Source organism: Solea solea, chromosome 17, assembly GCF_958295425.1.
Source record: "Solea solea chromosome 17, fSolSol10.1, whole genome shotgun sequence".
NCBI lineage: Eukaryota > Metazoa > Chordata > Actinopteri > Pleuronectiformes > Soleidae > Solea > Solea solea.
This window is the reverse complement of record NC_081150.1, coordinates 17,586,416-17,611,187: the sequence shown is the minus strand read 5'-3', so window position 1 is coordinate 17,611,187 and position 24,772 is coordinate 17,586,416. Positions and strand designations below refer to the sequence as shown.

The window sequence follows — 24,772 nt, the reverse complement described above, 5'->3', positions numbered from 1 at the left end:
TGTCCGTTTGTCAATTTGACAGAAACTCCGGCAGAGGCGATGCATCGATCTCATTTTCCAGCTCGTTTTGATCACACTGCTTATTATTCAAATGTGGGGTCAGCAGCAGCAGCAGCAGCAGCAGCAGCAGCATATAAGGCTTCACATGTTTATCATGAAGCTAATAAACAAAAGTGGGATTATCTCACGTGTGTGTGTGTTGCTGCTGATGCCCTCCAGTGAGATGCAGCAACCATCAAAGAGCCAATTTAAAAAGCTGCCTCACTCTGTTATACATGTACACACACACATGTCTTTATATCTTAGTGAGGACACACACGAGACATCATACATTCTCTAGCACCCCTACCCTAACCTTAACCCTCACAACTAAGTGCCTTACCTTAACCCTTAACTCTAACCCTAACCCTAAAACCAGGTCTTAACCCTGGAAAAATGTCCTCACAATACTGTAAATTCAAGTATATACACACACTACTTTTCATATCTGACATCCCCTAAAGCCTTACTCTAACCCTTAACCATCACAACTAAGTGCCTTAACTTAAGCCACAATCCAATTCTAACCCCCACAAATACGCGTTTGTACGTTTTTTTTCTGGACCTCACAAACATATAAATAAAAGTCTGAACTCACAGAAGTGGAGTTTGATGCCTCCCAACAGCTGACAGTAAAATGTATTTAAAGCGTTTCATCGTAAAACGAAGAGCAACGTCCATACATTCTGTTGCTTAGCAACCACCATATACAGTATGTCTGTTTGTATATTTATGAATCAGCATCATCTGTAAACCATTAAAAGTGTAGTGTGCCACTTTAAATATAATATAATATATATAATATATATTATTATATCATATAATGTAAAAAAAATGTCCATTTTGTTGAAAACATTGTCACATGAGGGTGCAGTTTGTGAATTTCAGCAGCCTTTAGTGGTGACCAAGTGTGTTTAAAGAACTTCTGTAGCCTTCAGTTAGCATCAAAACTCAAGATACAGTAGGTTTAGTTTTTTTAGTTCCTTTGTGAACTACTGTAAAAACATGATGTAAATAAAAGGCTCATTCTGGGGTAATAAAAACAACAATTCATATAATCCAGTGAATTGTAGTAAATAATGTAGAAGTAAGAAAAAACACTTGATGAAGCACCTGTGAAGTTTGCTTGTGGCCAGGATTAAAAGTTTTGGATCTTTTACGTTGCATTTTTGAAACAATACAAAGTTATTCTGAGGTTTCTTTTCACACAGCCTGAACGTTTAAGTCAAATAACTATAATGTGGCAAATAATGATGTTGAAATAACCAACAACACAACAAAACTGCTCAAATAATACAGGTCATCTATCATTGCATAAAATGTCATGATATCATGATCATTCTTGGATTATTTAGCCTATGAATGTCTGACCATTATGACAAATTATGATTCATCTCAGCAGAGAAAACGGCTTCACTTAAGCTTTTAAAAAATGACTTCAATCATATTCTATTTACTGTCATATAAAAGCAGCACATTCTCACATTTGAGAATCGGGAAACCTGAAAATACCTTTTATGAAATAAATCCACAAATTATGAATCAGTAGTTTCAGCACATCAGCAGAAAGTTTGGTAAAAGTAGGTTTTCCTTTATTGCACAGGATGTTTTGGGTGTATGTTGTTGGACATTTGCTTTTGGTCCTTTACCTTTGTGTTAAAAGACAATGTATGTGAAGATTAACTGTATTATAGGTGTCAGTAATCTACTAACCCTAACTCGGATAACCACAGATTAAGTTTGTGGTGTTGTTGTTATTATTGTAAAAGGGTAAATTACAATGAATCATCTGTCATTACGCCTGTTCCTATACATCATCAATACTTCATGTTCCCTGCACCTGCACAAATATACACATTTATTCATACACAACACGTCCCGCCGCCTGTCAAACGATCAGATTATGACTGGGAATACGGTGGAATCCACTTCCTGTCTTTACATCCCTCTTCCTCTTTCCCACCTGAGGCTTCACTCTTCACGCTGATGGAGTGTGACAAAGCCGCGGCAGGCGTCACTGTAAACACATCCTGTCTGATTTATGCATCCGTGTGTGTTCTGTGGACGTGACCTCCCTGTCAATGACTGGGAATATTAAAGGGAAAACAGCCGAGCCCGGATGGAGACGCCAGCAGGCAGCTACTGCTCCTCTCTCTCTCTCTCTCTCTGTCTGTGTGTGTCTGTGTGTGTTTATTCGCCCTCTTTCCTTTTTTATTTTGAAATATAAATAAGTAGAAAAACCCTGATAGAAGTGGTTCAAACTGAAAGAGAAACACACACATGCTCCTGCACACAAAGGAGGCGTTTGAACCTCCTCTGTAGTCAGGGAGGGGCACACAACTATTTCTGATAACTAAATGTTATTTTGTCATTAGTGTTTTTTGTTTTTTTTACAAAATTTGGGTTTGGACTGCATGGTGTTCTGTGGTCGTTGTTGTAGAAGCTTAAGGTTATTTAACCAGTACATTTAGAGAGTCCAGTTAACAATGATCAGGGATTGGGTGCCCTGCCCAGGGGTACGTCAGGGGTATGTCAGCCCCTTGACTTGGGAGGAATTTGAACTGGTAATAGCAAATCAAACGTTTAATTCTATTCAGTTTGTTTTTTCTATTCTTTTATCTAAGACTGCGAGTATGTGCACAGTTTAAAACAATATTAGTTATTTATATGTTTAGATATATATATATATATATATATATATATATATATATATATATATATATATATATACATACATACATACATACAGAGGACGTTCTATGAAGGTTGTATGAAGGTTGTAGTGTTAGAGGAACGTTCCCTCTAAACGTTCTGTTTGGAGAGAACGTTCTCTAAAAGTTGTATGAAGGTTGTAGAATAGTAACATTTGGATAGCGTTCTAGGAACCAAAAGAGAACGTTCTGTGAAGGTTGTATGAAGGTTGTAGTGTTAGGGGAACGTTCCCTCTAAATGTTCTGTTTGGAGAGAACGTTCTCCAAGAGTTGAATGAAGGTTGTAGAATAGTAACATTAGGGGAGCGTTCTAGGAACCAAAAGAGAACGTTCTATGAAGGTTGTATGAAGGTTGTAGTGTTAGGGGAACGTTCCCTCTAAACGTTCTGTTTGGAGAGAACGTTCTCTAAAAGTTGTATGAAGGTTGTAGAATAGTAACATTTGGATAGCGTTCTAGGAACCAAAAGAGAACGTTCTATGAAGGTTGTATGAAGGTTGTAGTGTTAGGGGAACGTTCCCTCTAAACGTTCTGTTTGGAGAGAACGTTCTCCAAGAGTTGTATGAAGGTTGTAGAATAGTAACATTAGGGGAGCGTTCTAGGAACCAAAAGAGAACGTTCTATGAAGGTTGTATGAAGGTTGTAGTGTTAGGGGAACGTTCCCTCTAAACGTTGTGTTTGGAGAGAACGTTCTCTAAAAGTTGTATGAAGGTTGTAGAATAGTAACATTTGGATAGCGTTCTAGGAACCAAAAGAGAACGTTCTGTGAAGGTTGTATGAAGGTTGTAGTGTTAGGGGAACATTCCCTCTAAACGTTCTGTTTGGAGAGAACGTTCTCCAATAGTTGTATGAAGGTTGTAGAATAGTAACATTAGGGGAGCGTTCTAGGAACCAAAAGAGAACGTTCTATGAAGGTTGTATGAAGGTTGTGACAAAGTGACGTTCTGGGAACTGAATGCGCGACCAAAAACTAAGCTAGGGGAACATTAGGAAAACTTTCCATGTCAACCACAGGAGAATTTAGGGGGAACCTTCAGAGAACATTCCCACAAGTTTGTGTCCCGGGGGGAAAAGTATTTTTAGATTTTAAAAATACAGTATTTTATTTTGACACATGGTACGACTGCTATATTTTGATACATTTATTCATTATGTATTTGGTATTTTGATGTATTTGAGAGAGAAACTCTGACTTTTCTTTTATTATTGTTGTTGTTCTTTTCTCACTGTCGTTGATCTTCTAGTCCTCTCACCTTCTCTTGTATGTGTGCGCGCGTGTGTGTGTGTTTACACACGTGTGTAAACGTGCATCTGAAAAAGAAGGCGCAAATATTAGAACACGTAGCAACTGTCTTTATTGAACACCAGCGTTTTAGAAGGTAGGGGTTTTAACATGTACATAGTTAAAACCTACGAGGAAAAAAAGTAATTTAAATATTTATATATATCTTTACAAATGTTCATGAGCGAGTCGGTCGGAGCTCGTGTCGGTCTGGGGGCGGGGTCAGGGGAGGGTTTTGGAGGGGGGGGTTGTACAAAGATAGACATGCACAGGGAAGAGGAACAACGGCGACCGCAAAGTCACCTCTTACAAAATGGCTGAGTCGGACCCTCCTCTCTCTCGCTCTCTCTTTATCTCTGTCTCACACACACACACACACACACACACACACACACGTGTACCCACCCCCAGGCAGTGGTGTCTCACATCCTGAAACTTCACATCTTTCCCCTCTTTCATCCACGTGGTAAACACACTTCATGGCACTGATTGTAAACAGTAATTAATAAATAAATTAATAATAATAATGATAAAAAAAAAAGGTGTTTTTAGTGCTGTCACAGGTACAGGAGGGCCGTGTGTGTGTGTGTGTGTGTGTGCCTTCAGTTAACATAACAACTCAAAATAAGTGAAGTTTGTCCATTGTGGGCTCCTGTAAAAACAGTCAAATCTGTGTAATTTTTTTTATCAATGGACCAGTTCCATGTATATTTTACACACTGCACCTTTAAAATCATTGACATTAAGGCCATTATGTGCTGTTTGAGCCTCTCTTTAACACGAGATCCTCATTTTAAAGACACTCGGCGATGAAGTGTATCGCGAGCTTCTTATTTCACGCCTGCGTTTGCATCACAGGCTCCGGGAAGAAAGAGTTAAAGAGTGTTTTAATGTTCAGGTTCCTCAGAAAACTCTTTCAGGAGGTGGTTTGTTCAGGTTTTAGATGCTTTTTGTGAAAGGACGCCTGAGGCCTGAACGGGCTCGTTTCCATTCAGCAAAACGGAGATTTTTGCTTGATAGTTTGACACAAAAGAGATAAATGGACTGACAGTTTATGAATTCCTGCTGTAAATGGATGTGTGAGTATATATATGTGAGGGAGTGTGTGAGTTTAGTTGCTAATTTGCAATTTGAGTGTTTATTTCTGATTGTTTTGTGCCCATTTCTTTAAAAAAAATGCAGTACATAAAGTATATGAGTTAATATTTGGATGGCGTTTCATGTTTTAGTGCTCCGGCATGTTTGAAATCTATAAAAATCGGTATAATTATGAACATAATTGATTGAAAATAAAGTTATATTGCAAAAATAAATTGTAAAATAAGTGTGATTTCAGCCCTGACTTTGAGCCCTCCTGTCCTGGGAAAACTCCATGTCACTTATGTCCACTTATGTCTACTACCTGTAATTATTAATAAATAAACAAACAAAAAAAAGTCTTGGATGAGCCACAGCCGTCTCCATGGCGACGCTCATCCTCACACAGGACGTCTTATTTGGGACATTTCAGCTCAGTGTTTGTCTTTCAACAGAAGGTCAATAAATAAATAACAATAAATATGAATTGTCCCAATGAAGACACAGACGTAGATGAGAGTAAACAAATCCTTTGTGCACACACACACTCCCCCACACACACACACACACACACACACACACTCCTAAATGCAGCGCTCCAAGGCACGGGGACCAGGTGGGTGTGGGCTACTCAGTCTTTTCTGTTTTCCCGTCTTTGCTCTGCTGCTCGGCTGTTTTCCGGAGCTGCGTCTTTTCCGAGCTGTTGCTGATCTGCTGGTCGGTCGGGCCGCTCGTCTTCCCGCTCGAGTTCTTGTCCAGGTAGTTGAGCATCTCGCTCAGGACCGTCTGGAAGGTGCTGAGAGCGGCGCAGACCGCCGGCGTGCCGAAGCCGTGAGTGATCAGACTGTGAGGGAGAGAGGCGAGGATGTGCAGATGTTAGTCACCAGAAGATTTTGGTCCATTTAGCAGCAAATAAAAGTCAGAATATCCAGTTTCTGCTCTTCTATCATCTTCTCTCATTATGGAGCTTCTAAAACTCCTGAAAGAGTCTGATTATTCGGACGAAGCCACTTTTAGAGAAGAGCTTTTAATCATCCAAATGACGTTTTGGCCATAATTTACACTGAAAAACAGAAAATAGTTGACAAAACTTCAGAAAAACTCCAGAAAACAAGTTAATTCAAACTTAACTAGCAGACCATTTGCGGTCCTTACTTTTGAGTTAACGTATTTCATGTTTGTGTAATGAATTAAAGTCATTTTCTAGCAGTTTGTCACTGTAGATGAACCAGTGAAAGTAAATCAAACTCCAAAATATCACATTTAAACAAATAATTCACAGATGGGAGGGGGAAAAAGATCAATAAATTGAATGGAAAAAAGTTATTTTTTAAACCAAACCCACACTGAACAAAAAAAGTTGCAATTGTCTTGATATTACCTGCTAACTTTAGATTGAATTAACTTAATTCACATAGGTTTTTATCAAATGAAGTAATTTTTTAAAACTTTCTCAACCATTTTCACTTTTCCACTGTCGACAAAACCGTGTAAAGTGTCTATTTAAAGTAAATTATACTCCTAATTCACGTATTACAGCAAACATATTCACATTTTTTAAAACTACTATAAGATGTAATGTAAATGAAAGTAGTTTTCTTTTACGTAAACCTACACTGAAGAAAGAAAAGACTTGATTTATTTGCTGTTACCAATATATTTTTTGAGGTTTCAACATCTCACTTCATTTATTTGATCAAATATTCACATCATCTGCTTTTGTTTGACTACAGTGTCATAGTCACCTGAATATTCTGGCATTTGGAACGTAAACGAGGACAAAAACAGACATTAAATGAATAAATAAAATGTGCTGCAACTCGTAAAATATCTGACTTGTGTACGCATGTTTCTCAAAATCAATCCCATACGCTGATAATCAATGAGCTGAAGCTCTCAATTCAGTGGTTTTCACTTTCTTTGAAACAAAAGCAGCTTCTCATTGACATAAAATCACTTGCTAGTGAAAACACGTGAGGCTGCAGAACAATAAACGTTAATGTACCGTAAAATTAGTGAGATTTTGCTGCAGAGCTTAATAATCTCATCGTTAAACTGTCGTTTCTGTTTCTACAACCGCGCTCTCATCTCGTCTCTTTCCCCCGTCTCGGCGTTTCTATAGGACATTTCCCTTTGGACATTTGATGAAACTGTATGTTCTGCAAAAGGATGACGCCATAGATGTGACATTTGTGCTAACAAGCCGCTCCTCCCTCCTTCCTCCTCCTCCCCCTCCTCCCCCTCCTCCTCCTCGTCTGTTGCTTGTGCCAAACAACAAACTGCACAGCTGCATCGTTTCAAAAAAATGGCAGAAAGGTCACGGGCCCAAAAAAAAGAACTGAGAACAGCATCATCATCCTCATCCTCAGCTCGTGTCGCCTCAGTGGCTTTAAATCCGTCTAGAATGAGATGATGTTTGCGTTGCTTGTTACCTGAAGTGTGTGAGGTGTCTCTGGATGTCCAGGTCCAGGATGGGGGTCGGTCTGGACGAGCCCAGAGGAGAGCGATCTTGGCTCAGTAAGTCCTGGAACTCCTTACAGATTTGCCTGTGAGACAAACGGAGGGAGGGAGGGAGAGAGGGAGGGAGGGTTTACCATCTGTCTCCAACACAACTGTCGCATTATTCTCCTTTTCTTTTTCTTTTTTTAAATTCCCTTGGACCATCTTCGTTCATTTGGATCCAATCGCACAAACCGTAAATCTCAACACACAAACATGCTTTTTTTTGGTAAATTCAAAGTGATTTCTTGTCTCCAGAATTTAGTGCAGTTCATATTTGGATGCCTTGATATTTGGGTGCTCTCAAAAGTCGCTGCTTGTCAACACAAAACTTAAAAACTACAATGTAAAACATGAACAATTGCATTGTTTATACTATTAGTAAAGTCTATATTATGATGCTTGAACTTAATTAGATTTAACTTCAGCATAAGGGCAAAACTGGCACCTGTTTTCTTATAAAACATGTCAGTCCAAGCATTTTTAATTCATTATTTAGGACAAAATAATGCATTTGCAGCTTTAAAATGACAGTTTCATATAGAATATGAAGTGACTTTTTTGTATTTAATTCATCCTTACAACAAAACAGCAGTTAATGGACACACATCTGCACCCCTCAATCTGTCCCAGGATTCAAACTGACAACTTCCTGGTCACAAGCCCAATTCCCATCCACAAATACACTTATTTATTGAAGGGAGAATCAAAAGGAAAATTGGTCGTGGTCATTAATGATGGTGATTTTAAGCTAAAAGTAATTGACGTGTCTCCAAATACGAGTATAAATCCAGAACTTGTGACCTGACACGTTCATAAGTTTCAGAATAAAAGAAGTGTCTTTCAGAAAAAGCTCTGAATTTAACGTCAGTAGAGGTGTGCGTCACGGTCACAGGTGAGTGTGTTATAGTGCACGCACGGGTGGATTTTGTCTGCGTTCTTACTTTGTCGCCAGAACCATTTTCTTGCGCGCGCTGGTTTCTTTTGGCTCGCTGTGCTGCCTCGCCAAATGCTCCCCCACCGCCTTGCTGGGGAACTCTGTCTCACAGGTGTAGCCAAAGTCCCTGGCCAGGTGGAGCGCCTCACCTGGACACGGACAAATAAACCCAGTGGTGAGACAAATGAAGATATAAAAAGTCAGATTTTTAAAAGTCCTGGAGGACTTTGGTGGAGCTTCTCACCTTCCACCAGAGAGGTGAGCAGTGTGACGTTGGCGGCTTTCCTCCGTCCTGCGGGCAGGTTCAGGCCCAGGCGGTCTAACTTCTCCCGCAGACACCGACCTCCGTTCTTAGACTTCGCTCTGTGGAGGAAGAAGGAAATAAGTTTCCAGCACAGACTGAATATGTGGACATACACTGTTTATCATCTTTCTTATTGACAAAGCCTCAAATCAAAGACCGGGAAATTAGCACAACTCTTTATGTGTGAGATATGCTTTCTTTACGGTCACCGTTTCCTATGAGCTTCTTCTTTTATTTCTTTTGTTTTCTTTACCCAAACCAACATGTTCTATTTTAGAAAGCAGAGGAACAATCGTCCCCGTCTGTCATTCTTATTTCTCCCACCACCTTAAAATATAGGCGCCAACTTGTTGTGGCACTTAAAAGACTGAAAACTTAAAAGCTAAATGTGCATGTGCAATCTAACTCAGTAGATGTATCATCTTGGCACGTTTACACATGTTATAACATGTTTATATCTGTACCTAAACTGAGAAGTTCTGTTCCGGAAAGAAAAGGAACAATAGTCCCTGTCATTCTTCTTTTTCACCCCACTTTAAAATGTAGGTGACAACTTCTTTTGCAACTTAAAAGACTTAAACTTAACCCTTTGACACAAAATATCCTGTGATTAAGCGCTTTTGCTTCATTTTTCCAGAATAACTTTCATTATCTGGCAGTTATTTATGTGTATTAACAATTTAAAGTGAAGAAAAAACAGTAGTTGTTCACAAACACCAGACTTTGTGTGTTAATTTTGATTATAGCAGTATAAAACATATTTAAAGTAATATTTCTTTGAGTTTCTATCTCTCAGGCCAAATATTTCCAACGCACTCCTCTCTGTTGACAAAGACGCTGATTTGCCGGCTTCCTGCAACAGCGCGAGTGACACTACCGTAATAACCGCTCCTCAGCTTTCAGAAACCATTGGAATTTAGCCGATAGCACAAACCGCTGCGTAATTACGGTAACATGGTAACGTCTGCGGTACGCTCGGTGTTAAAGGGTTAAAAGCTACACGTACATGTGCAATTTAATCCAGTAGATTTATTATCTTGGCACTTTGGCGCTGTCTCTTTCCTCTTTGACTTTGTCGACGCGTCGCCTTGCAGGAGCGGCCATATTCTTTCTCCCCTCCCCCTCCCCCTCTCCTCTCCTCTTCCTCTTTCTCTCCACCTCATCAATAATACAGCGTTGGCAACTCTTGCCTTCCCCTGCTTCCTCTGATCCTGCCATGCTTTGGCCTGATGGTCTCGCCTCTCTCTGGCTCTCTGGGCCATGGCGGCGCGCGTGCAGACCCGTTCCCATCAAACCTCCCCTCCTCCTCCAACCCCCAACACAACCCCCTCTCCGTTTGCCTACAACGGTCTTTCCTCTCTTTTTTTGTATTCCTCTGAAAGGATACAAAAGCGCTCGTCAGTGTCCACCTGTCAGATTTAAGCTTAAAAATAACTGTTTTCACTTTCAAAATCTCCCTCAATCCCACGCCTCGTTTACTTCAGGTGCAGCTTCATGTATGAAGAAGACCATCAATTGAGTTCTACTATTCTGTCTTTTAATATTAGTTTGTTTTTCCTGTTTTAGGAGACTATTTGTGCGTTATATTAATATATACTGCCACTTTGTTTTTGTTATTTTATCCACATTTTTCCCATAAGACTGCTGATATAAATGGATACATTCGCATTTTTTGTAACTCTAGTGGTTCTAAAGCTACTGTATGAATAATAATACTACTTTTTAGTCATTTAAAAACTACTGAGCTCGACCAGAGAACACAATGTTGTCAATAAAAATAAGTCAAATAGAAACAGTGCGTAACAACGGTGCCACTGAGATCAAGGATCTCTTTTACCAGGGCCAAAATAGCAGCAGCACAATCATAGCATCGCTATTTCAGGAAATGTATAGTAAGATCAAATGGTTTAATTTAGGGCTATTAGGATAAAATAGGATGAGATTTAAAGGCTGCAGAGATTAGAACGCTCTAAACCCCAGGCTTTGTGTTGCAGTTTGACTGTTTAATGACTTTAAGACAAAAGAGTCAAAGTGTCTTAAGTCTTTGTGGATATATTTAGAGCCTTTAAAAGAACGTGATGACTCAGGGAAACGTCTGGATTACTCCGTGTGTGTGTGTGTGTGTGTACCTGCGTAAGATGCCCCCCAGTAAGGAGGCGTTGAGGCACTCTGGCGGGGACAGTCTTCTTTTCACCTCGGCGATGGTGACTTTGTACTTGGAGGTGGAGCTGAGCAGCGACAGGCGGCCCGGTACCGAGCAGAACAGATCTGTAGGGTTCACCACACACGTTCCTCCTGCGCACAAACAACAACAACAACAACAACAAGGACACCTGTTAGAGAAAAGCTCAACTGTCAGTCAAGGCAGAAATAAATACTTCGAATACTTTTGCTTTCACTATTAGTGAAAATGTTTGCTACATTGACACAAACATAACGTGTGGTGAAAGAAATACACTTTTAATTTAGTCAAATGCTTTTTCATTTGACTAAATGTAGCTTTTAACTACTCGTTGTATAATATTTTAACATTTACACATGTGTGTATAGTGCTACAGGGCTTCATGTTGTCAAAATGTTGTGCATTGATATTTGTTTATCTACTACTACTACTTTTTAACTATTACTTGTTTTTAAATGTAACATTAGCACATGATGTCAAATATTTGTCAGTACACAAGCTATCTCTTTGCCTTCTCATATGTGTGGAAATTACATCCACGAAAAGCAGTTAACCTATATTTCTATATAGTTACAGATAAGAAGGTGGTTTCACATTAAAATAAAGGTTTTAAGTATCTCTTCACATATTACTCCCACTACTACTACTGTGACTAATACTAATAATACAACAGGAAAATGAGAGATGTTTCTTTTTATTTCCAGAGTAACCACAGTCCCTTTCTTTACTTTTTAGTGCAGATGACCCATAATTTAAAACATCTGTATTGAACGTTTCCAGCAAAAATCCATGTAGACCTTGAAGAGCCTTGAGCCACAGAAAATAACACATGAAAATATAACCACATCCTCAACCTTAACCCTGTGTCTGTCGGCGCTTCACAAAAACACACACGTTGAGTTTAAACATGCTCATTTGTTTTTTTTTGGGTGAATCTCGTCTCAGGGACACATGTGCAGGCGTCGAGACTTCTTAGCAATCTAGTTATCTGCCAGCAAACCACCTAACTAGCTAGTTAGCAATCTAGTTATCTAGCTACCAATCAATTTAGCTATCTAGCAAGCAATCAATCTAGCTAGTTACTTAGCTATCTGGCAATCAATCAAGCTAGTTACTTAGCTATCTAGCAATCAGTAAAGCTAGTTACTAAGCTATCTAGTTATCTAGCTACCAGTCTATTTAGCCATCTACAGTATATAGCTAACATCTAGTTCCAGTATATAGCCAACATATATAGCTCCAGTATATAGCTAACATCTGGCTCCAGTATATAGCTAACATATATAGTTTCAGTATATAGCTAACATCTAACTCCAGTATAGTTAACATATATAGCTCCAGTATATAGCTAACATCTGGCTCCAGTATATAGCTAACATATATAGCTCCAGTATATAGCTAACATCTAGCTCCAGTACATGTTAGCTAACAAACATATATACTTTCAAATTAATATTTGAATCTAAATTTCAGCCAGAAATGATTGTGTTGTTGCTTCAAACTCGGCAGATAAAATCACACATGATCAAGTATCTTCAATCCTCGCCGGCGTGATCAATGTTTTCCTCTCAGCACTCTCTTCTTCCCCTTGTTAAATATTACATTTATTTTGTTTTTACTACGTATTGATATTTCTGCTCCAGCTCAATATTTGTCTGCATGTAAGAACCGTCGGCGCTTTAATCCCAGGAGTCAAACAAACAAATCCTCTCTTTAATCACCTTCCACCATGTTGATTTCATTGTGTGCTTGAGGTTCCTGCGTGTGTGTGTGAATAAGTGATCGCGGCGGTGATGGTGAAGGCTGTTTTCACATTTTTAATTGCGTCGGAATCCGTCTCTCTGGATCCTCCTGGAATATATTGACTTCTCTGTGTCGGCCCTTTATTATTAAACCTACACTTGAACCAACGTCTCAAGCAGCAGAAACACAAGGTTCTTCTGTCTGATGTACTGTAGGCTATATTCTATTATTCATCTGCCTCATTATCAAATCTAACAGCAGGGCGTGTCTCTTTGTTGTGAGGCCGTGCTGGTTATGATGGAACGAAGGGAAAAGGATGTGATTTAGGCCAAATAGAACAGCACTGCAGGCTAAGGTTGGATGCTCATGTTTTGGGGGGGAATTGTGGACAATGTTGCCACCTACTTTATTTTCATGTGGAACCAAATAGGCCATGGATTGATATGAAAATTCCCTGTCACATTTCTCTAAACCACAATTATTGTGACTTACAAATATTTGCTTTAAGAAACAATTTTTTAGATTCTGGTGGAGGTTTCTATTTGTCTTCATTTTATTTATTTAACCTTTATTTATCAAGGAAATATCCATTGAGATTAATAATCTCTTTTCCAAGGATATCCTGGCCAAAATAACTGTTGTCTTTAAAAAAAATGTTTTGCCTCCACTATGGCACATTTACATGTGAATGTTCGTTATAGTGTGTATTGTTCCTACAAAATGTTACAAAAAATATACAATATTAACAAAAAGTCTAACAAAATGTCCCTATCATTACAAAAAATTGCACATATTACCAAAATGTTATGACATGTTGCAAGAACACGTTACTGAAGTTACAAAAATGACTTAAAACAGTCAGAATATGTGTCACTATTGTTCCAAAAAAAACTAACCCATTCTTACAAAAACATCTGACTAAAACTTGCTTCTTTTACATTTTTTGTTTATGTACCAAAATGTTTTTAAGTAACAAAACATAGTACTAACAGTACAATAAAATGGCTTTAATATTAAAATGTATCTTTAATAATATGTTAATTATAAATATCTATAGGAAGTCAGTTCTAGAATTATACTTCACGGATGCAGGCTCCCCCTTGTGGCACTTACATAAATCACTAGGACTGAGTGTTGGCGTGCTAGACAGCATTTTCAAGTCACAATTCCAGATTTTCCCGATGATGTAAACTCACTGTGAGTATAGGTTTTATCGCGATGCATGATTATAAAATCGTACACTGGATTACAATCCCTGCAACAAATCTTATCCATAGTTAAAATCTGCACCAGACTTCAGCACCAGCACTTTTTGATACTTCAGCACCCGGACAGCGACACGTGTGACGTCATGTCATCGCGTTGCTGAAAAACACAAGGCTGGGCAGCGCTTTGGACAGAGGCATGATGGGAGTTGTAGTACACTCGGTCAGGCTGTCAAAGATGGACAATGTCTAGTCGAGGGAATCGATTGATACTATCGGTTGTGTGTGTGTCAGTGTGTGTGTGTGTGTGTGTGTGTGTGTGACACACAGGCCGCGGCAGAGCGAGCTGCCTGTCTGTCAAACTCACGCGCTCTGACAGGGGGCGCGCGCGTGTGAAAGCCGCGGGTTCACATCATATTAATTCCCCTAAAAATGTTTTGATTCAAAGTAGTTTGTATTTTATGTTGCCAAGGGCGATCGAAAAAGAGCTATTGCCGGTAGTGCAGTCAGTGGAGCGCGCGGGCCCAGAGGCGATAACGGTATTTAAGCAACGGAGAGTTGCCTCGGGCTGCGGCGCGAGCGGCGGGCGGGATCACACGCGGAATCAAGCGGCTTTTTTTTTTTTTTTTCTTCTTCTTCCACGAGTTTGCCACGAAAATTAAAGAAAAAGAGACACGGACCAAATGTCATTCTCCTCATATTTTAACAACAATATTTATAAAGCTCTAGAAAAAAAGTGGGTGGGTGGGTGCTTGGCAGCGCGTGCATGGCGCTGTGTAGAGGCGAGAGCGCGCGCACAGTTTCATGTGTAAGGCAGGAAAAAAAACCAGGGTGATTAAAAACACAGACGACGACTCCTAAGTAGCAGCCGCGTTTCTTCAGTGATTTTCTTTTGAAAAAAAAAAAAGGGGAAAAAAAAGGCTTGTGTGAATATTCATGGCGCCCAAAGCCGCAGTCAGAAAGAACAACATTAATATGATCTCGGCTGAATCCGGGGCCCCGCTCCGCATTAGCATATCAAAGCGTCCGCCCGAGGCGAGAGAAGCTATCGATACGGGAGCGCGAGGTAAAGCAAAGATTATTGGTTGTGATGGTTGCAGCGGCTGAGCTCAGGGCCAAATATGGCGCACCATTAAGCGAATGTGATAGCGCAGGGATTCCCGCGTCAATCCGCGAGAAAAGGAGAAAAGCCCCCCCCCCCCCAACATCACCTATAGGCAGCAGAGATGCTGATGAAAAATTAAACCGAGACACTCTGGCTTCCTGCTCCCCATACACTCTGCACTCAACAAAGAACCATGTGAGGCCACGATGATTAATCGACGATTTCATGTCTTACTGAATTAATCTCCAACTACTTTGATCCGTTTTCTGATTATTCCGCTTCTTAAATGTGAATATGTTCAGTTTTATTTATAGTTTAATGTAATCCAAATAACAAATAAATCATTGAAACTGACATTTTTTCAGCCTTTTTTTTCTAACATTCAATGGACAAAACAAATACTATTCATAAAATCAATCAATAATAGAAAATGAACCCTACATTTCAAGAGGAAATTGTCCACAACAAATACAAAATATAGGTTTAATTATCACTGATATTGCAAACAACAAAATAAACAAAAAATATGACTGAAATTTAAGTAAGAATAATACAAATATTGAATAATTTTCTCCTCAGTTTTAGGCAATTCTCTAATACTGTACATAATTCATTTTAAATGTCCTCTATACAATATACTCAAATTAACAACACAGGAAAATGTGTGCACTATTATATGTAATTCATATACTTAATGTTACTGTTTTATTTAACTGTTTTAAATGTTGTTTAGACCTTAAAATGCCTCCTAGAATATTATGTTTTAATTTAATTTAACTGCATGTATATGATTTGTTTTAAATTCATTAAAATCAACAGGAGTTGAAGTGTTTTACAAAAGCAAAATATTTGATTAAGACAAAGTATAGTATGTAAGTAAAAAAACTGCAGTTTTAATTCATAATATACCAAAAAAAATTTATCATCACTAAATGATACAATAAGTGTCAACAACACTACTTTATGATGACAGTACAGCTAAAATGTATACATGATAAATTCCTGTGGCATATATAATATTGCTCATGTTTTCCTTCTATAATTCTACTACCACAGACATGAGAAACATCAATAATGCTTGAGTGTCATAATCATTTTATGATCTCAAAATAAACATTAATATTGCATTAAAAATAGTCTGTTTGTTGGTTTTATGAACACAGGCTGTCTGTCTGTCAGTCAGTCAGTACTACAATGTCGCCTACAGGTTTCTTTCATGAGAATATGGTGTGATGCACTGTGTGTGTGTGTGTTTTCACAGTGTGTCTATGTGTTAAATAATGTTTAATTATGATTTTCTCTATTTGCTTGATTTGAGTATTTGAGTCTGTCGTAAATTCTGATTGAAACCTAACTTCAAAGGGCTTTTTTCAGGGTTAAGACTTGGTTTTAGATTTAGGGTTAGAATTAGATCTATGTTAGGGTTAAGTTAAGGGTTAGGTTGAGGGATTTAGTTATAATGTTTGAGGTTAAGGTAAGGGGCTGGGAAATGCATTATGTCTATAAGTGCCCCCACTAGAAATACTGCGCAAGAATGTGTGTGGATATTCTTGTATTTGTTACCTCTTTAGAACCCTTTCTGTCATAAACATTGACCTTGTCAGGAACAGTAGTCCTTATAGAGACCACAACCTGGTCCTAATAAGGCACAACCTCATTCCTGAGGATGTCTTGTTAAGTTTAGGGTTATAGGCTTTAATTGGTTTATGGTTAAGGTTCGAATTAATGTTTTTTTTTAGGTTGTCCTAATGACTAAAAGTCTATGCCGTGTCTTAAAAAGAATAGCTGCACAAACCTGTTTGTGTTTGTGTGTGTTCCGGGTAGTCCTCATGTTGTGACGACCAAAATTTGATTACACACTCACATTATCTTCTATTTAGGGACACAAATCAAAAATCAAGTCCATATAACATAAACTATTACATTTTAAGGTGAAGACATGTTGTATGGTTAAGATGAGGTTAAGGTTATAGGTCAGTAATAGTCATGGTTAAGTTTAGAGTACGTCAGATTTATGTAAGTCAATGTAATGTTATCTGAAGTCATGGAAACCAGATTCTGTGTGTGTGTGTTTCAGGTATTACTCATGTTGTGGGGACCTAAATTTGATTTCACACTCACATTACGGGGAGTTGTCTTCTATATGGGGACACAAATCAAATCTGTACATAAATTAGTACATGTTATAGATATATGGTTAGGTTAAGGTAAAGATTAAGGTTAAGTTAGTAGTTATGGTTAAGGTTGGAGTAAGTCACCAGGAAATTAATGTAAGTCAACGTAGTGTCCTCTGAAGTAATAGAAACCAGATTGTGTGTGTGTGTGTGTGTGTGTGTGTGTGTGTGTGTGTTCCAGCTATTCCTCATGTTGTGGGGACCTAAATTTGGTTTCTCACTCACATTACGGGGACTTGTCTTCTATATGGGGACAAAAAGTACCCGTTATGTAAATGACTACATTTGAAAGTGGAGACATGTTTTATGTTTAGGTTACAGTTAGGTTTTAGGTCAGTAGTAGTTATGGTTAAGGTTAGAGTAAGTCACCAGGAAATGTATAGTGTCCTCTGAAGTCATGGAAACCAGACTCTGTGTGTGAGTGTGTGTGTGTGTGTGTGTTGAGTGACAATCCGTTTCATGGTGGAAATGGGGAGCAGCGTGTTGAACAGTGTGTTAGTGTTTAAACAGGCGAGAAAGTGCAGGAGCATGTTGACAGCAGACAAGACAGCGACTGTTTCCGCCCGTTTGTCTGTCTGTCTGTTTGTCTGCCTGTCTGTCTATCTGTGCCGGGAGACTTCCACGACCTCCGGTACGACAGCACACAATCAAAGCAGGGTGTGGGGTTCAGTGTGTGTGTGTGTGTGTGTGTGTGTGTGTGTGTGTGTGTGTGTGTGTGTGTGTATGTGTACCTCTCCGGATGACGCCCCCTTGTCCGTTGAGCACGAGCCCACACTGTGCCTCCACGGAGCCCTGCGGAGACACACACTCATTACAGCACGAGCATGAAGGCAGGTGAAACCACTTCACCCAGATGTTTTACGCCACTGGAGCACAGTTTACAGCTGTCAGGCTACACCACACACCCCTCCCCCCACACCCCTCCCTTAGTCCTTTATATGGGAGCTGTCACACAGACACAGTCTGATCAATGAATGCAGGTGTTTTCACACAAACACACACATAACACCACGCTGAAATATTTGACTGCACAGTTTAAATTATTCCCAGGATTTTCAAAATAAATTTGCAACATGATAACAACGATAAGTGTGATTTATACAGTTAAATACAAGAAAATACTGCTGCATCATCGTAATGTACTTTATGGTATTACTATGAAGTCAGAATAGAATAGGATATCACTTTATTAATTTATGATATAATTGTCAGTTTACACTCAGTGATTATAAATTATGTGACTGTAACGCACTGTGAAATGACACAATAATTAACTGTAAATATACACACAAGTGATTCTAAAAGGTAGTCAATAACAGTATGTGTATGTACAGCTTTACAGAGTTCTTTCACAATAAATTACTGAACTTATATTTACAATAAATTACCGTGTCCTGCATATACACATGGACGTTCACTGTAAATGTTTTAATAAATTACAGTAACTTAACAGTAATATTGTGATTTAGGCATATAAATACTATATTATACTCTCATATCACTCAAATATATTGTGATTAACAATATTTTTCGATATAAATACTGTTTTACTTTTGTAACTTCTGTCTAACTACTAAATACTGTCTAACTGTAAAAATCACTCAAGATCGGTATCCTATCTGTTTCACAATACAACACAAACATCTGTCCCATAAACTATCACAGTTGCCAGGTGCCATTCATTTTAAATGGTCAAATTAAACTGTATTTAAAGACTGCTGTTAATCTGAAGTGCCTCATACATAGATATATACTCCGAATCTTAATTTTCATTAACATAACAAATGTCACTGGTTCCAAAACTGTAATTCACTTTGATAATAATGACAAACTACGACAGAGTAGTAGTCTTTTTTCCACGCATTCAAGACAAGCTGTTGGAGATGTGGAAGAGCTTTAGGATTAGGGACATGTGAATAGTTGTTTTGTAAACAAAATTTAAAAGGGGAAATTAAAAAGTAATTCTAATCTCAGAATTTCATTTTAAAATGTATTTTTACTTTATTTTGTTTCTTAATAAATATTCACATGTGGCCCTAATCACTTTCTGTAAAGACAAGTATGATTTTAAAGATGAATTTTTTTTATTATTATTATTTATTTAAAAAAATAAATTAAAAAAAAGATGAATTTATGAATGTAACTGAAGCGCTTCATCACGCCCACAAATGCTTCTGCAGTCGAAACAACGGGAAAAATCAACAATAATGTTATGAACGTTATGTGGCCATAATCTGTAACGCACTGCGTCAGCGCAGAATCCATTTAAGAAAGAAATATTTTTAACTGATACAACACTTGTGTCGCCAGTTAAACTTGGTTCTCATATTTATTTTACATCAATCGTCTCATGACCTCATAGATTTATCCTGCGGACCACGAGGAGGGTCTCGACCTACAGGTTTGACCACTCACTTCCTATAGTATACCATGCATCCATCCACCTGTATCTTTCTGTGCTTTAATCTAAAAAAAAAAAAATCTGCACTGTTCCACCTGTTATCATAGGATGGCACAATACTACATCACATTTAAGGCCTTTTGGTCACTAAATAAGACCTTTGTTGTGAAAATATAGCGAAAACTATACATTTAAAATGTTACTGACCACACATGTAGAAACATACATAACATACAGACATAAATTATAAACTGTATATATTAGGTAATGTATCCATATTATATCAATACTGTGACATGAGACAAAGTGTCATCTTACATTTTGGACACTGTATCACATCATGGTATAACACCTCTGATGTCTTTTCCTGGTTTTAATAAACACTGTTGCAGTGACTGTTGTCGAGGCATATGATACTAACGTGATACTAAATTAAATACTAACGTGAAAATACATGGTATTACAACACCGATACATGGGTATACATAGAAACTTTATCATTTTAGCATTATAGGAGAATGTCTGCATATATTATTGTCTATGGGGATTGTTTTTTATTTGTCATGAATGTAAATATCCATCATTAAATATTAAGACGCCACAGACAAACCCCACATGTATCTCTAAAATGAAACGTATGACCTGCATTTGAATGAATTAATTCATACATATCATTCATTAACTAAGTTTTATGAGATGTTATTGAGCCACAGTGGTCTACACAGACATGCTTTTTTTTGTAGCAAATGACATTTATTTGAATATACATAAGTTTAAACTCAACATGTTTCATGCCTATTGTGCAAAAAATACATCTTAAATGCAATTTATCATTTTTTATGACATACTTTTAGCTGAGTGTTGATGCTATTGAGGAATTTTATTTTGAGGAATTGAATAAATGAATGAATCAAATTGTAGTTTTAACCATCTGGTCTATACCTGTGCCCCGAAACAGTTTTTTTTTGTTGGTAATTGTACCTGCACTTACTGCAGCTTTGAGTCAAAGAACATAATAAATGATGCAGCTCACGACCTCAGACATAAAAACCAGCTTCATTTGGAAAAAAGCTTGGGGCGATAAAAGTGAGGACACACACACACACACGCACACACAATAACACAAGCGCGCGCGAGAGAGAGAGACAAAGTGTCCAGAATGTGCTTCACTCACCAACCTGTTGTTCTTTTTCATTAAATGAAATGACTAAAACTGCAACATGTGGGTCTATAAATACACGTCACATATATATGAGTGGGAACCTGTTACTGTTATCGCCGCCATTTTGATCCATATCAGACTCTCGCGCTATCAACGATGTCATCAAGCAAAGGGAACACGCGCTTTTTTATTCAGAAAACACTTAATCCCTCGTGCGAGCCCCGAGGCCTGATCCACACCGAAGCCCCCCACTGATTAAAATAAAAAGGAAAAAGACAGAGAGTTAAAAAAAGAGAGAGAGAAAGAAAGGAGCGTGTTGTTGTTGTAGTTCTTTCTTAAGCAGCTCCTTTTTCTTCTGCGGCGGAGCTAAAGTGATTATAAAATCAATATACAAAACTGCACAGGTCCTGCATGAATTAGCTTAGTGACGGGAGAAAGGTGTGGCAGCTGCTTTTGTTCCGCGTGGAAATCGCTTTATCGCGCTACAAAGATGCGACCGGGGCTGCACGAGACCATGGACGCATCTGTTCCACTTCACGCATCCGCCTCGCGCGAGCTGCAGGTTCACGAGACGGCTATTTCTTTCTTTCTTTCTTTCTTTCTTTCTTCCCTCCCTGCTCAATAAAAAAGGGTCAAACCTGCATGCGCTTTACAGCTTAAACACTAATATAATAGACCTGTGTGTCAACCTTGAACTTATTTAAATTAAAAAAATGAAACCAAGTAAATATAATATAATATAATATAATATAATATAATATAATATAATATAATATAATATAATATAATTTAATTTAATATTATCAAAACATTATTGATAATTAATTAAAAGTGCATGTAAAATATAAAGTAACATTAAAATAATGCAAACAAAATATGATAAGATTATTATAATATATAATTGTATATCAATAGTGTACTTGTAATATATACAGTATATATTTTATATTGTTATATTTGTTACATTATGGACAATATTGTATATATATTGAACCATAAACTAATCTATAAATAAATAAATACATGAATAAAAAATGTAAGAATCAAACAATAGAAAATGAAACTAATAATAATATAATGTTTTTAATAAAAAAATAATAATCTCGGCACATTTTTAATTCCCCAAAGCCAGTCCTACATTTTGGAATAATATGCTATTTATTTTTAATTTTTTTTAAATTAATTACAATACAAATTGAATGTCCCTTTTATTAAAAACTATTTTTAAAAGCCAGTAATTACATTTTATATTCAAATAATTACCCTGATTTTTTTTTTTTTTTTTACATTATTGTTGCTGTTTAAATCAATGTACAGAATAAGAAATAAAGGTGCATTTCACATAATGGCATTAACATGTGGCTGCGTTAAGAGTTGGTTAAAGAAAAGAAAAAAAAAATACGGTCAAGTGTGTTAAATAGTGTTTAACTACAGACGCGGATTGTAACCAGCTCAGATGTCGCTGCATAAGTAACAAAGTTGATTGACGTTAAGTCGGTAATTGGATAAACTACGGTGCTTTATGGCGCCCGAGCTGGGCTTTGTGTCCTCAACCCCGATCCGTTAATCCGCCCTTTACCGGAGAATAGAGCAACCAGCGGCTTTTCTCTGCCTCAGCAGACAGCCGGACACACACACGCACACACACACACACCGTGCGAATCTGTTTTCATCTCGGGCCCATTTCTTTACATCCAAAAGGAATTATGTAAAGCGCGTGGTCACGTGTGTTGGTGGGGAAATAAAGGGCGGATTTCACAATAGTCTTGTATAGACTGCCAGTCAATTAACCTTTAGAGAGGCTGAGCTGCCTCTGTGGAGCCCCAGCGGCCGCGTGGACCTGACACTCACTCAGCCTGTTGTGCACTAACACACAAAAACACACAAAAACACACAAACCAGCAACTCAGAGAGGAAACATCCAGTAATATTTGGTCCGTGCGTAAAAAGACGCAGGGCAGAGGCGCAGTCTGGACACTTTCTATTCAGTATGTTTGAAATAGCTACAGAGAGGAGGAGGTGGGTGAATGTGAGGGTTAATAAAGCAGAGATGAAGGGATGAAATGAATGTGGATGGATGGATGAATAGAGGCCGCCGGTACCTGCAGGTCGTCCCCCGTGGGCGGAGGCAGCCCCAGGCCGGCGGCGGGCAGCAGCCTCTGGTCCGGGTGGTGCATGCCGACGCCGTAGGCCTGGGATCCGTGTGACGTCATCAGCGACAGGTCATGGCGCCGGTAGGCGTCCAGGCAGCCGAGCTCGCGCCGCTGCTGCTCGTCCAGGCACGAGGACTTGAGCGCCGAGCGCGCGCTGTGCAGGTTGATGAAGTCGGCGGGCTCGCCGTGGTGCAGCTGCTGGTAGTACTGGCCCGAGTGCAGCGAGTTCAGGCCGTAGGCCTCCGGCGCCACGGCCGGGTGCGAGTGCTGGAACTCGTAGTGGAAGGACTGGTGGTGCAGCGGCGTGTACTGGTGGTTGGCGGAGAAGTAGGGCGACGCGAACTCGGTGCCCGCCGGTGCCGGGTAGGTGAGCGGGGAGGAGGAGGAGTAGGCGACCGAGGAGTTGGCCACGGATTCCAGGCAGCCGAGCTGCATGAGCCGATAGCTGTTTGATCCGTCGTGACGTATCTGGGAAATAATGATAATAATAATAATATTATTAATAACAACAACAACAATAATAATGATAATAAGAGGAGAGAGTGTGTCATTTTATTTCACTGTGTCTCCCAAACACACACACACACACACACACACACACACACACTCTCTCTCTCTCTTACACACACACACTCAAAAACACACACACACGCACAAAACTCACACTGCACTCAAAGCGTTTTTAAAGCACCTGAAGGAGATGTCACTTCCACATCCACGCCCGCGAGGGGAACGAGAGCGAGCGCACGCGGCAACAGGAGCCATCGGTATTTTTCTCTCACCCTCCCTTTGGCGCGCGCCTGTCACTCTGCTCGCAGCGGTTTTTTAAAGAAAAGGCGTGCTGTTATATATTATTATTATTATTAGTGCTAACCGAGCTACTGCTGCTGCTGCTGCTGCTGGCGCACGCACAGTCCCAGCTTCAGCTCTCCTCACTGGATGGGGAGAGGTGAGTTGTTCCGCCCTAAACTGTCCCAATCACACTGTTTCCCGGAGCCTCGTTCCACTTCCACTAATAAAAAGCCCATTTCTCCTCTCCTTCCATCTCATCTCATCTCATCTCTGTGTACATGCTGTCATTTCAGAGATTATAACACACACATCTCCACACACACACACGCATACACACACACAGTTTCCCTGTTAAATTTAAATAAATGGAGAAATAAAAATAAATGCTCCTACCTCTGCGTCGTGGACAAGTCCGGGGAAGGTCGCTGACATTGTGCTTTCTCCAAAGTATAACGCGTAATTTCTCCCCCTCTCTCCTCCTCTGGCTCGGCGGAATAAAAAATGATGGTAATAATTAGAGAGTATAAATATATATATATATAAAAAGCAAGAGCGTTAAAATCCTTCCGATAAAGGCGAGAGAAATGGCAAAAAGTCCCCCCTCGCGTGTTTTCGTCGGTGCAGAATCGGCAGAAAGCAGGCGGAAGGCGCGCGTCTCCCCTCTGCACGGACGGGGCTGGCTCACGGATTTTGTACTTGCAGGGTATTTCTCGGCTGATGTCGTAGGTCCCTTGGTAATATAGAAGTTTTGAAAATTAAGCATCAGCACTGAGGAATGGGGAGGACAATAGACGGAGCAGGAGCATCCCAGGAGACAAGGAATAAATATTGTATCTTCGCCTTAATCAGGAACGGAGAGCTTCTTTCAACATTTTCTGCGCCTTTTTCTGGACTTTTTGCCCCTGTTTTCACAACATCTCGTGCGCCATTTCGTCCCGTTTTCATACTTAAACCTTTATTTCTTATTTTATTCTCATCGACGAGAGCGTTTTTAAACCGAAACCAAAA

The 24,772-nt window shown here is 39.1% G+C and overlaps 1 protein-coding gene across 2 annotated transcripts; it reads right to left on the bottom strand.

The window, feature by feature from the left end:
* Window positions 1–4,106: 4,106 nt before the first annotated feature.
* Window positions 4,107–24,462, bottom strand: tfap2d (transcription factor AP-2 delta (activating enhancer binding protein 2 delta)). Of its 2 annotated transcripts, none has more exons than XM_058613713.1 (8): window positions 24,158–24,462; window positions 22,922–23,440; window positions 17,988–18,048; window positions 10,977–11,142; window positions 8,788–8,906; window positions 8,551–8,692; window positions 7,540–7,653; window positions 4,107–5,951 (listed from the first exon to the last, which is right to left on the bottom strand). In XM_058613713.1, the coding sequence occupies exons 1-8, from the start codon at window positions 24,194–24,196 to the stop codon at window positions 5,735–5,737; spliced, it is 1,377 nt and encodes a 458-aa protein (XP_058469696.1). In that variant the 5' UTR covers window positions 24,197–24,462; the 3' UTR covers window positions 4,107–5,734. The 2 variants fall into 2 exon arrangements, with proteins under 2 accessions (XP_058469696.1, XP_058469697.1); XM_058613714.1 differs by lacking the exon at window positions 24,158–24,462 and adding an exon at window positions 23,664–23,812.
* Between the last annotated feature and the right edge of the window lie 310 nt (window positions 24,463–24,772).